The sequence below is a fragment of the Microcebus murinus genome, chromosome 16 (genome assembly GCF_040939455.1).
Source record: "Microcebus murinus isolate Inina chromosome 16, M.murinus_Inina_mat1.0, whole genome shotgun sequence".
Classification (NCBI taxonomy): Eukaryota; Metazoa; Chordata; class Mammalia; order Primates; family Cheirogaleidae; genus Microcebus; species Microcebus murinus.
Genome location: NC_134119.1, coordinates 52,791,160 through 52,805,269, shown reverse-complemented (window position 1 = coordinate 52,805,269; position 14,110 = coordinate 52,791,160). Strand labels below are relative to the sequence as shown.

Here is a 14,110-nt window from a genome sequence, read left to right as displayed (position 1 = left end):
TCCAATGCTCACAACAACTTTGTGAAGTAAGTCATATAATTACCGTTGTGCAGTTGAGAAAATAGACCAAAACACTGAATTTTGAGCTTAAAGTCATAAGCACTAGCCAACTGAGCTAAGATTCAAATTCAGACATTTCCTACTGAAAAGACTACATTCTTTCATTGTATTTGTTATTTTTTACTTAATTTAAAATTCAAGGTTTGAAGACAAAAATTGTCATCTTACATATATTCAGTATTCTTACAGTGCTAACCACAGTGCTGAGCAAAAAGGTGCATGATGCCTAGGACTGATTTTAAGTAAAGCATATTTTATTGTTATAAATTATTATAAAGTTAATGACTCATGGATGATATGAATATTGACTCTTGAAATATTCCATTTCTCTGCTTGGTAATGTTGTTTTACTATATCTAGTATATCTGTATGCTCATTTTTGAACTCTTTACTCCATTTTTCAGGTACTATGAAGCATTCCCACCACTTTCTGAGAAACCTGTTTGCCTGCAAGAAATCATGACTGTGTGGAACAAGTCCAAAGTCTGTTCTTACTCTAGCTCTTCTTCATCATCCACAGCCCCACCAGCTAGCACAGATACATCCTCTCCCAAGGACTGCAACAGTGAGAGTGAAGGCATCAAAGAAAGAAGCACTGAAGTACCCACTACTGTGCATGAGAAAACCCAGAGCAAAAGTAAAAATGAAAAGGAGAACAAATTTAGTAATGGCACAATTGAAGAAAATCCTTATTTGTACAAAAAGCAAATCCGACATAAAGCTGAAGGAAAGATTCGCCCCCGCTCATGGTCTTCCGGCTCTAGTGAAGCAGGCTCAAGTTCCAGTGGTAATCAGGGAGAATTAAAAGCATCCATGAAGTATGTTAAAGTAAGACATAAGGCACGAGAAATTCGAAACAAAAAAGGGCGAAATGGGCAAAGTAGGCTATCATTAAAGCATGGTGAAAAGGCTGAAAGAAACATTCATACTGGGAGTAGTAGCAGTAGCAGCAGTGGCTCTGTCAAACAGCTGTGCAAGCGGGGTAAGAGACCACTGAAAGAAACAGGGAGAAAAGAACCTGGGAGCACTGAAGGGAAAGACCTGTATGTGGAGAGCAGAAACAACAGAGAGTACAAAGAAGAGCCATTGTGGTACACCGAACCAATTGCTGAGTATTTCGTTCCTTTGAGCAGAAAAAGTAAATTAGAGACCACATACCGAAACAGACAAGATACAAGTGATCTGACATCAGAGGCAGTGGAAGAATTGTCTGAATCAGTACATGGTCTTTGTATCAGCAACAGTAATATTCATAAAACATACCTCGCAGCAGGTACTTTCATTGATGGTCATTTTGTAGAAATGCCTGCAGTTATAAATGAGGATATTGACCTCACTGGGACCTCATTATGTTCTCTACCAGAGGACAATAAATACCTGGATGACATTCATCTGTCAGAATTAACACACTTCTATGAAGTAGATATTGATCAATCCATGTTGGATCCTGGTGCCTCAGAAACAATGCAAGGAGAAAGTCGGATTTTGAATATGATTCGACAAAAAAGCAAAGAGAAAACAGATTTTGAGGCAGAATGTTGCATAGTGTTAGATGGTATGGAGTTGCAAGGGGAACGTGCAATATGGACAGATTCTACCAGCTCCGTGGGTGCTGAGGGCTTCTTCCTACAAGACCTTGGCAATCTGGCTCAGTTTTGGGAGTGCTGTTCATCCAGCTCTGGGGATGCTGATGGAGAGAGTTTCGGAGGAGATTCTCCAATTAGACTCTCTCCAATCTTTGACAGCACAATGCTCAATTCACACTTGCTTGCTGGCAATCAAGAGCTCTTTTCAGATATTAATGAAGGATCTGGTATAAACTCTTGTTTTTCAGTGTTTGAAGTGCAATGCGGTAATTCTGTTTTACCATTTTCTTTTGAAACACTCAACTTAGGAAATGAAAATACAGATTCTAGTGCTAATATGCTTGGGAAAACACAGTCTAGATTGCTAATATGGACCAAAAATAGTGCCTTTGAAGAAAATGAACACTGTTCTAATCTTTCAACAAGAACTTGTAGTCCATGGTCCCATTCAGAAGAAACACGTTCAGATAATGAGACATTAAATATTCAGTTTGAAGAATCCACACAGTTTAGTGCAGAAGATATGAATTATGTAGTTCCTAGAGTCTCGTCAAATTATGTAGATGAAGAACTTCTAGATTTTTTGCAAGATGAAACTTGCCAGCAAAGCAGTAGAACTTTAGGTGAAGTTCCTACATTAGTTTTCAAAAAAAAATCTAAACTAGAATCTGTCTGTGGTATTCAGCTAGAACAAAAAACAGAAAACAAAACCTTTGAAACTACACAAGCATGTAGTAAAAACAGTCCACATGGCGATGGCTACAGCTCAGGGGTTATTAAGGACATTTGGACAAAGATGGCAGATAGAAATTCTGTGGCTACAGTAGAAATAGAAGGAATCGATGAGTTGTTTTCAACAGATGTAAATAACTCCTGCTGCTGTTTGGATGCTGAAGCTGACATGGAAACCCTTCAGGAGCCTAATAAGGCTGTGCAGAGGTCAGAGTATCATCTGTGGGAGGGGCAAAAGGAAACCCTGGAGAAAAGAGCATTTGTTTCTAGTGAGCTATCAAAGGCGGACGGTGGTGATTATACTACACCCTCTAGACCTTGGGATATAGCCCAAGATAAAGAGAATGCATTCATTCTTGGAGGAGTTTATGGTGAACTCAAAACCTTTAATAGCGATGGGGAATGGGCAGTCGTACCGCCTAGTCACACAAAAGGAAGTTTGTTACAGTGTGCAGCTTCTGATGTTGTGACAATAGCTGGTACAGATGTCTTCATGACCCCAGGAAACAGTTTTGCTCCTGGTCACAGGCAGTTATGGAAACCCTTCGTGTCCTTTGAACAGAATGATCAGCCGAAGAGTGGGGAAAATGGATTAAATAAGGGATTTTCTTTTATCTTCCATGAAGACTTACTAGGAGCTTGTGGTAACTTTCAAGTTGAAGATCCTGGACTGGAATATTCTTTCTCTTCCTTTGACTTAAGCAATCCATTTTCACAAGTTCTTCATGTAGAATGTTCATTTGAACCCGAAGGGATTACATCTTTCAGCCCCAGTTTTAAACCAAAATCAATCCTCTGCTCTGATTCAGACAGTGAAGTTTTTCACCCCAGGATATGTGGCGTTGACAGAACACAATACAGGGCTATTCGCATCTCTCCTAGGACTCACTTTCGCCCAATTTCTGCATCTGAACTATCCCCAGGAGGAGGAAGCGAGTCGGAATTTGAATCTGAGAAAGATGAAGCAAATATTCCTATTCCTTCTCAAGCTGACGTATTTGAAGATCCACAGGCAGATCTCAAACCTCTGGAAGAAGATGCAGAGAAAGAAGGCCATTACTATGGAAAATCAGAGCTTGAGTCTGGAAAGTTCCTTCCCAGGTTAAAAAAATCTGGAATGGAAAAGAGTGCTCAGACATCACTGGATTCCCAGGAGGAATCAACTGGGATTCTGCCAGCAGGAAAGCAAAACCAGTGTTTGGAATGTAGCATGAATGAATCTCTGGAAATAGATTTAGAAAGCTCAGAAGCAAATTGTAAAATAATGGCACAATGCGAGGAAGAAATAAATAATTTTTGTAGTTGCAAAGCAGGTTGTCAGTTCCCTGCTTATGAAGATAATCCAGTTTCTTCAGGACAGCTGGAAGAGGTATGTTGTCTGCGTGTTGGTATTTGACAAAAGGGTATGATCAGACTTTAATTCAAGTACAGCCATATTAGGCAATGAAAGAAAGGGTTAAATTATTAGGTAATTAGCTTAAATGTTTTAAAACTTATTACGGTTTTACATTTAAGAACCCAAATGAATTTGATATTTATAAATTTGACCTAGACACAGACTTTTTCTGCAAAGAGAAGGCATTTTAAAAACATCACAGGATATAAGAGTCTTATGTGCTGTCTTAATAAACATGTACTATGCATAATGCAAACACCTAATATATAAGCATTGATGAATCAGGAAGTGGCTGCTTGTGAAGAGTTTTTCAGTAGTAAGCCTCTAACTGCCTTTTAGACATTGATCAGTCTATTAAAACTTGTGTTTTGCATGTAAAATAAATTACATCTGTATGGGGGTGGGTTCTCCAAAATACATGTAAAAATTAACCCACAGTTAATGCAACAGAATAGCTTCTGCAGAACCTATGTAGATTTACTTTTTTACGGGGTACATATTCATAAACTATGAATTATATATGAAGTCTATCAAATGAAGTTAATAGTTTTGTTAATGAGAGTCATTGTACCCCTTGACTATATTCCTAAGAAATGGTTTGAGGCTGAATTGATTATACAAGAAATAACACTTAAGAAAATAACCTGTTTCACACAAAAAGCGTAAGTGATCTGCCCATTTTTCAACTGTTACTTGGTATAGCAGTGCCTGGCCTTTCTCCAGAAATAGCCTATTAAAGAGAGAGTTGGAGGTGTTTAGAAGTCATGCCACCTGTGGCCAGAGAGCAGATGAGTGTTGCCCTTCCTCCCATCTGTCCTGCACACCCCACCCTCTTTTGCATGTCTGTGTTCTACCCATACCATGAGGCTCGCTTCAGATACTACCGCCTCTACTGACACTTTGCCTGAGTCCTCTTCTCTCCCCTGCTCTACTTCCCACTCTGCATCAGAATTAATTTCTCCCTTTTAATTTTCATGCTGCTTTTATGCTTCTTTTTTATTGCATTTTCCATTTTTCATGAGTTACTTATATACTAGACTATAAGCTCCTTATGGCTATGGACCATGAGAATCAGAGTGCCCAGGTATGGGGCTGCTTACCTGTAATTGTAGGAAACCCTAAGTGATTTGAGAGTCACTGCTGTAATCATCCCTAGAGATCCTCAGAAGGATGAATTTAATTGAAAACACTGAAATCTGAACTGTTAAGAAAAAAAACAATAATGTTGTTAGCCTTTATCTGTTTGTTTATTGCCCCTTTTCATCCTTAAATATTCCTTTATGTACTTTGTATTTCACCTGGTTCCAGATTGGGAAGAAAGAAAAAGAGGAAAGAAGCAAGATTCTACATCATACCACTACCATATTCCTTCGCTTTCTAGTATGTTGATGTATTTATGTGTTATCAGAATTCTGGGTTTTCTTGAAAGGTCTTAGCTACTAAAAAAATACCCACAGGACATTTTGGGTTTGTCCAATAATCTGGGTGTCATCAGCACGGTCAACATTGATCTCTCACCGGGTGACCATGTCACCGCAGTGTAGAGCTGGGTTAGTGCTTACTTAATAGATTAATCTGAGGTACGTAGAGGTGGAGAGAGAGGTCTGCAGGGACAGCTGGGGGCCAGACTGGGCTAGAACTTGTGTCTTTCCCTTCTGTCACATTTCCTGGTCAGTCTTTTTTAGAGATGAGGTCTCACTGTGTTGCCGAGGCTGGTCTTGAACTCCGGGCCTCAAGCAGTCCTCCCAAAGTGCTAGGATTTCAGGATTCCAGGTGTGAGCCACGGTGCCTGGCCATGCCTGGTTAGTCTTAGGACTTCTGAGAAGGCATTCTCCTCCCTTTTCCTGAGCGAAACTGGTCTTTGCAGAAGGCAATCTGGGAGCCCCATTTAAAGGCCACTGGGAACCCATGTCTTTCAGAGTGAGAGGATGAAAATGTAGGAATGAGAGGAGTGAGAGGATGAAAATGTAGGAATTCCAATAGAATTGGTGTCTAGGAGCATGAGAAGAATGATTCTTTTCAAAAGTTTGGTGTAGTTCAATTCAGCAAACATTTATCGATTACTTGTTAACATGCCTGTCACTAAGGTAGGTTCCCTGGGTCAGTGGTCCCCAACCTTTTTGGCACCAGAGACCGATTTCATGGAAGACAATTTTACACAAATTGGGGTGAAAGGGGAGGGGGATGCATAAGGGGCGTGGTGCAGACCTCAGACAGTGATACCCAAGTCCATATCTTTTTTTTTTTTGAGACAGAGTCTCGCTTTGTTGCCCAGGCTAGAGTGAGTGCCGTGGCCTCAGCCTAGCTCACAACAACCTCAAACTCCTGGGCTCAAGTGATCCTTCTGCCTCAGCCTCCCGGGTAGCTGGGACTACAGGCATGCACCACCATGCCCGGCTAATTTTTTTATATATATATCAGTTGGCCAATTAATTTCTTTCTATTTATAGTAGAGACGGGGTCTCGCTCTTGCTCAGGCTGGTTTTGAACTCCTGACCTTGAGCAATCCGCCCGCCTCAGCCTCCCAAGAGCTAGGATTACAGGCGTGAGCCACAGCGCCCGGCCTAAGTCCATATCTTAACGGGCCATGGACCGATACCAGAGTTGGAGGCTGCAGCCCTGGGTAACTAAGACTTTGTCCTTGCCCAGGAAGAATTCAGTCTAGTTAAGATTAATTTGTAAACAGGTAAGTTTTTTAAATTGAAGTATGTAATTCAGGCCAGGTACAGTGAGTGCCTCATGGCTGTAATCCTAGCACTCTGGGAGGTTGAGGTGAGAGGATTGCTTGAGGCCAGGAGTTCGAGACCAGCCTGAGCGAGAGTGAGACTGCATCTCTACAGAAAATAGAAAAATAAGCAGGAGGTGGTGGCTCCTATAGGCCCAACTTCTCGGGAGGCTGAGGCAGGAGGATGGCTTGAACCCAGTAGTTTGAGGTTGCAGAGAGCTATGATGACACCACCACACTCTAGCTGGGTCGGCAGAGCAAGATTCAAGAAAAAAAGAAAACGAAACAAAAGACCTAGGTAATTCATTCATATGATTCAAACACAGAGGTTACGAGAGGGTATGTACTCAGTGAAAAGTTCCCTCCCCACTAGTAAGCACTAGTGTGTGTTCTGCTGTGTTCTCTAAGGATGTTTTCTGCATGTATAAGCAAATACATGTCTGCATGTCTTTCCTCCTATTTTTTCTTTTTATTGAAATGTAAACACCTTTATCATAGTCACCCTTGTTTTTCATTTTCTGTGTACTATTCCATTGTATGGATATACTGTAGTTTACCTAGCCAGTTCTTTATCTTTCAAGGTATTTGGGCCAGCACAGTTTGGGGTAGTGTGGCAAGTGAGAGGTAGACGTGAGCATGGTGTGCTGTGGGAATCTGGAGGAGAACTCTCCAGTCTGGGAGTGTGGAGAAAGACCTTTGAACCCAGCTGAACATGTGGGGTGCAAGGAAGAAGGCAGGTGATCTTGGCAGAAGGCACAGCACAAGCCAGGGTGGAGCTTGCACCTGCTGAGTTTGCAGGGCAGCTGTGGACAGCCTGTGGCCTCAGGCATAGAGTGGAGGGTGACTAGTGGTACAGATGAAGCAGAATGTGCATAACCTTGTGGCAAAAATGGTCTCCTTGTCATTTCCTTGATTGCTGACTTAGTGCCAAGCACTTTGAAACCCAGGAAAGAACTAGAAGATTTGCTCCCTGTCTTCAGGCATTTACAGGCCAGTGCAGCCCCAGCAGATGTGCTGTGGAGGTCAGGAGGTCTGGAAAGCAGGATGGCTCTAATGAGTGGAGAGGGGATGGGGCCATCCTGGTGGTGTAGCACCCAGCCTGCCTGTGCCTGGTGCCCACAGAGGCCTTCTGTGGTAGGTCTGCTTCCCTACCTGACTGTTAAGGACACGTAAGCTCAGGGGTTAAGATACCTGCCCGGGTCCCAGTGTAACAGATAGAGCCAAAGTGCTCCCCACTATCCACTTCCTGTAAGCAAAGGAAAACTAAAAACAGGAGAGTCAGTGTCTCTCGTTTGTCTCTGTTGCACTCAGTATCTCTTCATTTACATTTCATTCCTTTTTCCAAAGAACAAGGCCTGTTGGAGGCGTTCTTTTCCTTTCTGTGACCCAGTTGACTAAAAACTGTGGCCATGGAGCATTACTCCTAGAGTAAAACTAAAGCCAAACACCTTTCTCTTCATCAGAACTAGAAGTAGTTAGTGAGAATTTAAAACTGAAGCCTTTGTTTCCTTCACGTAACTTCCATCTTCTAAAGAATTTCTGAGTATTACATCTGTTGCTAAAAACACTTCTGGTCAAGCTTTTTGGATTAAGTTTCTGTCTTCTATTTTTTTCACTATTTCATTCATCAAATATTTATTAAGTGCCTTTTAGGTCAGGTGCCGTTCTAAGTGCTAGGAATAGGTAACAAAGATCCCTTCCTTTGTGGAGTCGAATCCAGGCTCAGGGAGCGGACAGTAAACCAGTTCAGTGGTGCTATTGAAAAGGGGGGAGAGCTGGATGAGGGCTACAGAGGGTGGGAGTGCTCGCAGTTTGTGTTACCGTGTCAGGGCAGGCTTCTTTGCCAAGGGGAAGTTTGAGGGAGTACTTGCAAGTGAGAGTGAGTTAGAAGACACTCAGCAGGAGAGAGGGAGCAGAGTGGAGGTGGGCAGGCTTGCATGCTCATCCATGGTAGCCTGGTCCAGCCCTGTTCTGCTTTCAGTTTCCTCAATTCTCTTCATTCTTTGCATTCACAAGTAAAGTAAAAGTTGAATTAATACACTGAGTTCATACATTAGGTGAGAAAACGTGGTCATCTTTGCTGTGCAACCTAAGTGTTGGAAACCACTGAGTGGGGAGATATCATAAAATGATGCATTCACTATAGCATGAAATAGGACAAATAAGTCCCTGCCACAGGAATTGAAACTAAAATGGAGGATGCAGAAAAAAGACTTCTAAAATTATGGCAGAAACTGGCATGCTCTTCACAGTGGCTTTGCAGGAGAGAGAAGGAGATGATGTGCTAGATAATCAGAGGCTTGGCTCAGTAGAAACTTTTCCTCAGGCCAACAGACTTGAGTATCTGCTTTGTGCAGCTCCTGTACCTGGAGATGCAAAGATAAAGACAGTGTGGTCCCTGCCTGTAGGAAGCTCACAGTCTGGCCCCGCTGGAATCTTGAGTTCCTCTTGCTCGTGCTGTCCTGGCCCCTTTGGGTGCCTGGCCCTCCAGCCTGCCTTCCCTGACCTCACTCCATTCCCCACTATGAACTCGCACCCCCTCTCTTGCCCTTGCTTTTGCCCCTGCCCCTGCTGTCTCAAAGAAGGATGAAAAGAGAAGCAATATAACTGGACTGATCATTCTGCAACCTGCCCAGAGCATTTTCTTAAGTAGGAACCTGTTACCTCCAAACCCATCTTTCAGTAGTACCTTAGGGGTGATGGAGAAAGTTCTGGCCAGGGAAACCTTTCTTGTTCCCCCCCGAATAGCACTAAGTAATCTCACAGAATAGGTAAGCCCTTTCCAAAGAGGCCTTGTAGTACGGTGAATTACATACCAAGTGCTGTTAACTACCTTGCATTAACTGTACATCTTGCACATCGCCAGCCTCCTTTGCATGAAGCCTAGCTTTGTCTGTTCTGTTTGCCTTGGCATCTGTTCAATAGTAGTACTAATTTTCATTGTTAGGATAAGCTGCAGTAGAAATTAGTGAAGGTGAACTCACGACTCTGAATAGACAATACAGTTCTCCTTCAGTTTCTGATTTAGTAGTAATTTCTGAAAAGTTATATTAAGTGAAAATAAAAGTTTAAAATAATTCCCATTTAGTTATGTAATAAAAAACACATTTATTGAATTGATCAGTTTTAGACCCATAAGACAATTTAGTTAGAAGCAATAACAAAATCCTGTTAGAGAATTAATGATCATTCATTTTTAAAACAGCTCAGATTTTAAATTTGAACATATAATGAAATGTCCTTTAAAACAGTAAATATAAGGTGAATGCAGTGTTTACAAATGTGTATTGAGAACACAGTGTCAGGGGCCATGGGAGGTGCAGAGCACGGTGAGGAGGGTACATGGTACAGGGTTGCCCTGACCGCCAGCGTACCAGGATACACGTGGAGACTGAAGCTGGCCACCAGTCTTATGGCCCCTCACAAGGACTCTCCTTGATAACTAATGACAGCTGCTGTCTGTCCACTATTGACCACACTGTGTCCAGTCATCCCTGCGTGGGTCCACATAGGACTTCTAGAGTTACACTAGTCAAGGGTGGAGTCTGAATTCAAACTGAGTCCTTCTGGGCCTGGCCACCTTGCACTCTGCCATGGCCACGAGATGGGTAGGGTGTGAGTCTCCTTGCTGTTAGGAGTCATTCACTCATCTCATTTGGATGACTGTTTCCTTTTTTGAATTTTAATTTTTAATTTGGTTTTAATCTTAGCTTTCCAGTTCTCACCTATGCAGATAATTTTGTTATAAAGACATTTAGGTTGATAACTCTGCCTATAAGAATTTCCTTTTATTCCATTTCTTCTTCTGCTCCCTTCTGCCTGAGTATGTGAGAGAGAAGACCCTCACATACCTCCCCATAACCCCCTCCCCATTTGCTGTAGAGCACCTCATGCCAGTAGAGGCTCAGAGCTGCCCTCTTATCTCTGTGTACTTCTGAAATCAAGAAATTTGCCTTACTTGGGAGTATTTCCTATTATATTATATTTTTGCATTGTAAGCATTTTGGAGGATTTTTTTGTGAAGATTTTTGTTCCTCTTGCTGTGAACACATGGGTTTTTTTAAATTCACTTTGCTCAGAACAGTATAAAAACTCACCAATTTAAAAACCCTGGGTTATGTTTCATAGTTAATAATGCTTGAATCTTTTCCTCTATCCTGAAAGTGTGTAAACTTTTTCTATATTTGGTTTAATCTAAACAGTTTCCTATATTGAACACTGATGTACAAGGAATGAATAGAAGTCAAGAAAAGCAGACCTGGTGGGAAAAAGCCTTGTACTCTCCTCTTTTTCCTGCATCAGAGTGTGAAGGTAAGGAGATCCATATTAGTTCATTTACTCATTCTGATACTTCATTCATTAAGAGCAATAAATTATTTTGCTATGAATGTCAGTCCAAAGAACATTTACCAAGAGGTTTCTGTGTGACTAGCACTTTATCACACGCTGGGGACACAGAAATGAATGAAAACTGGCACTGTTTTGAAACTCACCCATGGCCTGATATCAGGAGCCAAAAGGCATGGAAATACGTGAAAGCATTACTGAGCCATGACAAGATGTGTGCAAGCCACCCTTGAATCGTGCGGGAAGAATGACCCAGGCGGTCCCCATGGAAAGAAGAGCCTGCGCAAATGCAGGAGGGTCTGTGGCAAGTTGAAGGAACAGTGACCCATTGTGCTACGCTGGGCTGTAGCTACGGCCAGAGAAGCAGACAGAGACAAAGCATGTCAGGAGGTTTGAGAGCCTGGCTACATTAGGCAGTTTAATGTGTGCAGGAAGGGAGAGCCTTCAAAGGAGTTCATATTGGAAGGTGACAAGGTCAGATGTGTATTTAGAACAATTCTAGTAACAGAGTACAAATGGAATTGAAAAATTGAAGGACATTGGCCAGGGTTCTTAGGCTTTTGCAGTGGTTTGAGAATGTTAAGATGAAGGCCCAGACTAAGGCCACTGACAGGTAGATAAAGGGGAACAGAATCAAGGGGTTTGGTAGAGGATGAGTTTGCTGAATGACTGTCTGTGAGGAGTAGTTAGAGGAGGCTGGATAGGGAGGGAGATGGGAGCAGGAGCTGATTTGGTGAGGAAGATGATTTTAATTTGATGTTTTGTGGGTTTTTTTTGAGACAGAGTCTCACTTTGTTGCCCAGGCTAGAGTGAGTGCCGTGGCGTCAGCCTAGCTCACAGCAACCTCAAACTCCTGGGCTCAAGCAATCCTTCTGCCTCAGCCTCCCGAGTAGCTGGGACTACAGGCATGCGCCACCATGCCTGGCTAATTTTTTCTATATATACTAGTTGGCCAATTAATTTCTTTCTATTTTTTATAGTAGAGACGGGGTCTCACTCTTGCTCAGGCTGGTTTTGAACTCCTGACCTCGAGCAATCTGCCCGCCTCGGCCTCCCAGAGTGCTAGGATTACAGGTGTGAGCCACCGCGCCTGGCCAGTTTGATGTATTTTTTAAGTGAACAATGTGTGAGCCTTCTAGGTAGACACACCCAGAGGCTGTAAGAAATCTTGATCTGAAATTTGGGAGCAGTGGGAACTAAGGATGCAACCTGAATGGATTAGTTGAGCTTGTCCAGAGTGTGGTCTCCTGGTCTTCTGTTGGCCACCACATCTATTTAACACTCTCTCCCGTCAGAGCCCTGACGGGCTTATGTAATTCTTTTGCTGGTATTTACATATTCATATGTATGATGTCTCCGCAGCTAATTTATAGTTACCTTGTGGCTCATGACGTCTTGCTAGCCACAATGCCTTGCACAGAGCAGCTGCTGAGAAAGCGTCTGCTAGCTTTCTTTTGCAACATGTGCCCTAGCTGATGGGATAGAAGTCTGTCCACATTGGCCAGTTTGACTCTTCTTTGGAAGCGTTTGCTTTTTTGTGGTCTGTAGCCACAGAGGGTTTCCCAAAACCCTGCCTTCTTCCTTCTCAAAGGTTCTACTGGATCATAAGGAGAGTGTAGGTCTGAGTCTTCACTATAGCATCTTTGTTTATTTAACATTTATGAAAGGCCTATTGCTGCTCTTGCTCTGCCATTAGCTAGTATCTGGGTAGCCCTTGGTTATTTGCAAGGTGCCTTCAATCTTTTATATAAGCCCTATAATAGCTTTATAAAATATTCCCCCTAGTTTTCAGATTAGGAGGCTGAGTCTCAAGTTTAGTACTGTTATTTGTCCTGAATCATGCAGTTAGCTATTATGTATGGACTGAAATCCAGTTTGTGTTTCTTGTGGCCAGGAAGTCTTGTCCTGTATAGCAGCTGTCTGCACCTGGGGCCTAGGCAGACACCAGGGCAGCAGGAGTACAGACTTTGCTTCATCCGTGCCCAGTCTGGCGAATTGGGTGAGTGGAAGACACAGGTGCAGTTTACAGAATACAGGTAGGAAGTGCACAGAGCTGTGCTGCAGAGGACCCCTCAGGAAGAGCCTGGTGGGAGAGTGGGATGCCACTTTGTGGGGACCAGTTCCTTATAATGGTGTCGGATGGTTTTCAGATAGTTTTGCTTCGTTAGTGGGTCAAGGGCTGTCTTTACACCCTTAGTCCAGTTTTCTGTTATCAAAAGGAATCCAGTTCCAACTCTTAGTTCCAGGTTCTTGGTGATCTGTACAATCTCTAGGTAGATATTGGTAAATGCTTCTGTATAATACTTTGTTTTTATTGTGAGGTGGCACTTGGTGGAACAGATAATGGTGACTGACCAGTTTTTTGAATGACTTGTAGCTCACACTGAGAGTCGAATCCCTGCATGATGCCTTACAGTGCACCATGAAGCATCTTTCTTTTAGCTTATGTGGGTAGGGCATGTAGTCTCAGGAGGAGGTTAGCCAGGGAAACAGGTAGTCACTCAGCCAGAGGGCCTGGGAACTCCTGATGCTTCCAGGTTGCAAATAATTAATAGTAGTCATTTGCTGCTCTGAGCCAACGGCTGACCTGGGAGCTCTCAGCATCCCTGGCAAGGAGGGGTGGCATTATCCTCTTCTATAGTAAGGTGAAGAGACAGGGAGAGGCTCCAGAGTGGGACAGCTTGTCCAGGCACCCATCTGGCAGGAGAGTCCAAGCTGTTTGCACTCTGCCACCTGCCGACCCTGCTGTGCGTTGATGTGTTCATCCTAGCAATTTTGTGCTACCTTATGACGGCACTATTCTAGGCTCTTGGAATGCTGAGGCAAATAGACCATGTCCCTGTCCTCCTTATCAGGTGTCTTCTGAGCAGGGGCTTGAGGGAGTAGGGCATAAACCGTGTGACAACTGGGGCTGCCTGCAGGAAGCGGTACTAGGCAGAGCAGTGACTGGTGCAGGGGCAGGAGTGTGTTCGGTATGTCCCAGCATGGCTGGCAAAGGGCACCGCACTGGAGTGTTGTGGGGATAATGCCAGCCAAGCAGCCAGACCATAGAGGCCCTTGCAGACTGTGTGGCAGTACTGCTGTTCCCAGCAGCAATCTCCACAGCTCATGCCCTTGGATTTTCAGTACTTTGAAGACTCAATTAATTTAAGTTCTGGATTATTTTAGCCTTAAAGTGAGCACCCTGCAGGGAAGCAGTGTAGACACCAATGAAGGGCTCAGGCTTGAAAAACAAAACTGAGTTGGAATCTAGTGCCTCTGTTC

At 43.1% G+C, this 14,110-nt stretch overlaps 1 protein-coding gene across 6 annotated transcripts in view; it reads left to right on the top strand.

Annotated features, from left to right (window-relative positions):
• KIAA0232 (KIAA0232 ortholog) overlaps positions 1-14,110 on the top strand; it is a 77,624-nt gene that overhangs the window by 56,434 nt on the left and 7,080 nt on the right. For 2 of the 6 annotated variants that reach the window (XM_012747692.2, XM_012747696.2), the window contains exons 6-8: positions 465-3,747; positions 5,083-5,154; positions 10,702-10,810. In XM_012747692.2, the coding sequence (XP_012603146.1) occupies positions 465-3,747; positions 5,083-5,154; positions 10,702-10,810 (3,464 nt within the window). Of the gene's footprint in view, positions 1-464; positions 3,748-5,082; positions 5,155-10,701; positions 10,811-12,740; positions 12,846-14,110 lie in introns of all 6 variants that reach the window. The other 4 variants (XM_012747693.2, XM_075992943.1, XM_012747689.2 and 1 more) reach the window with 3 other exon arrangements.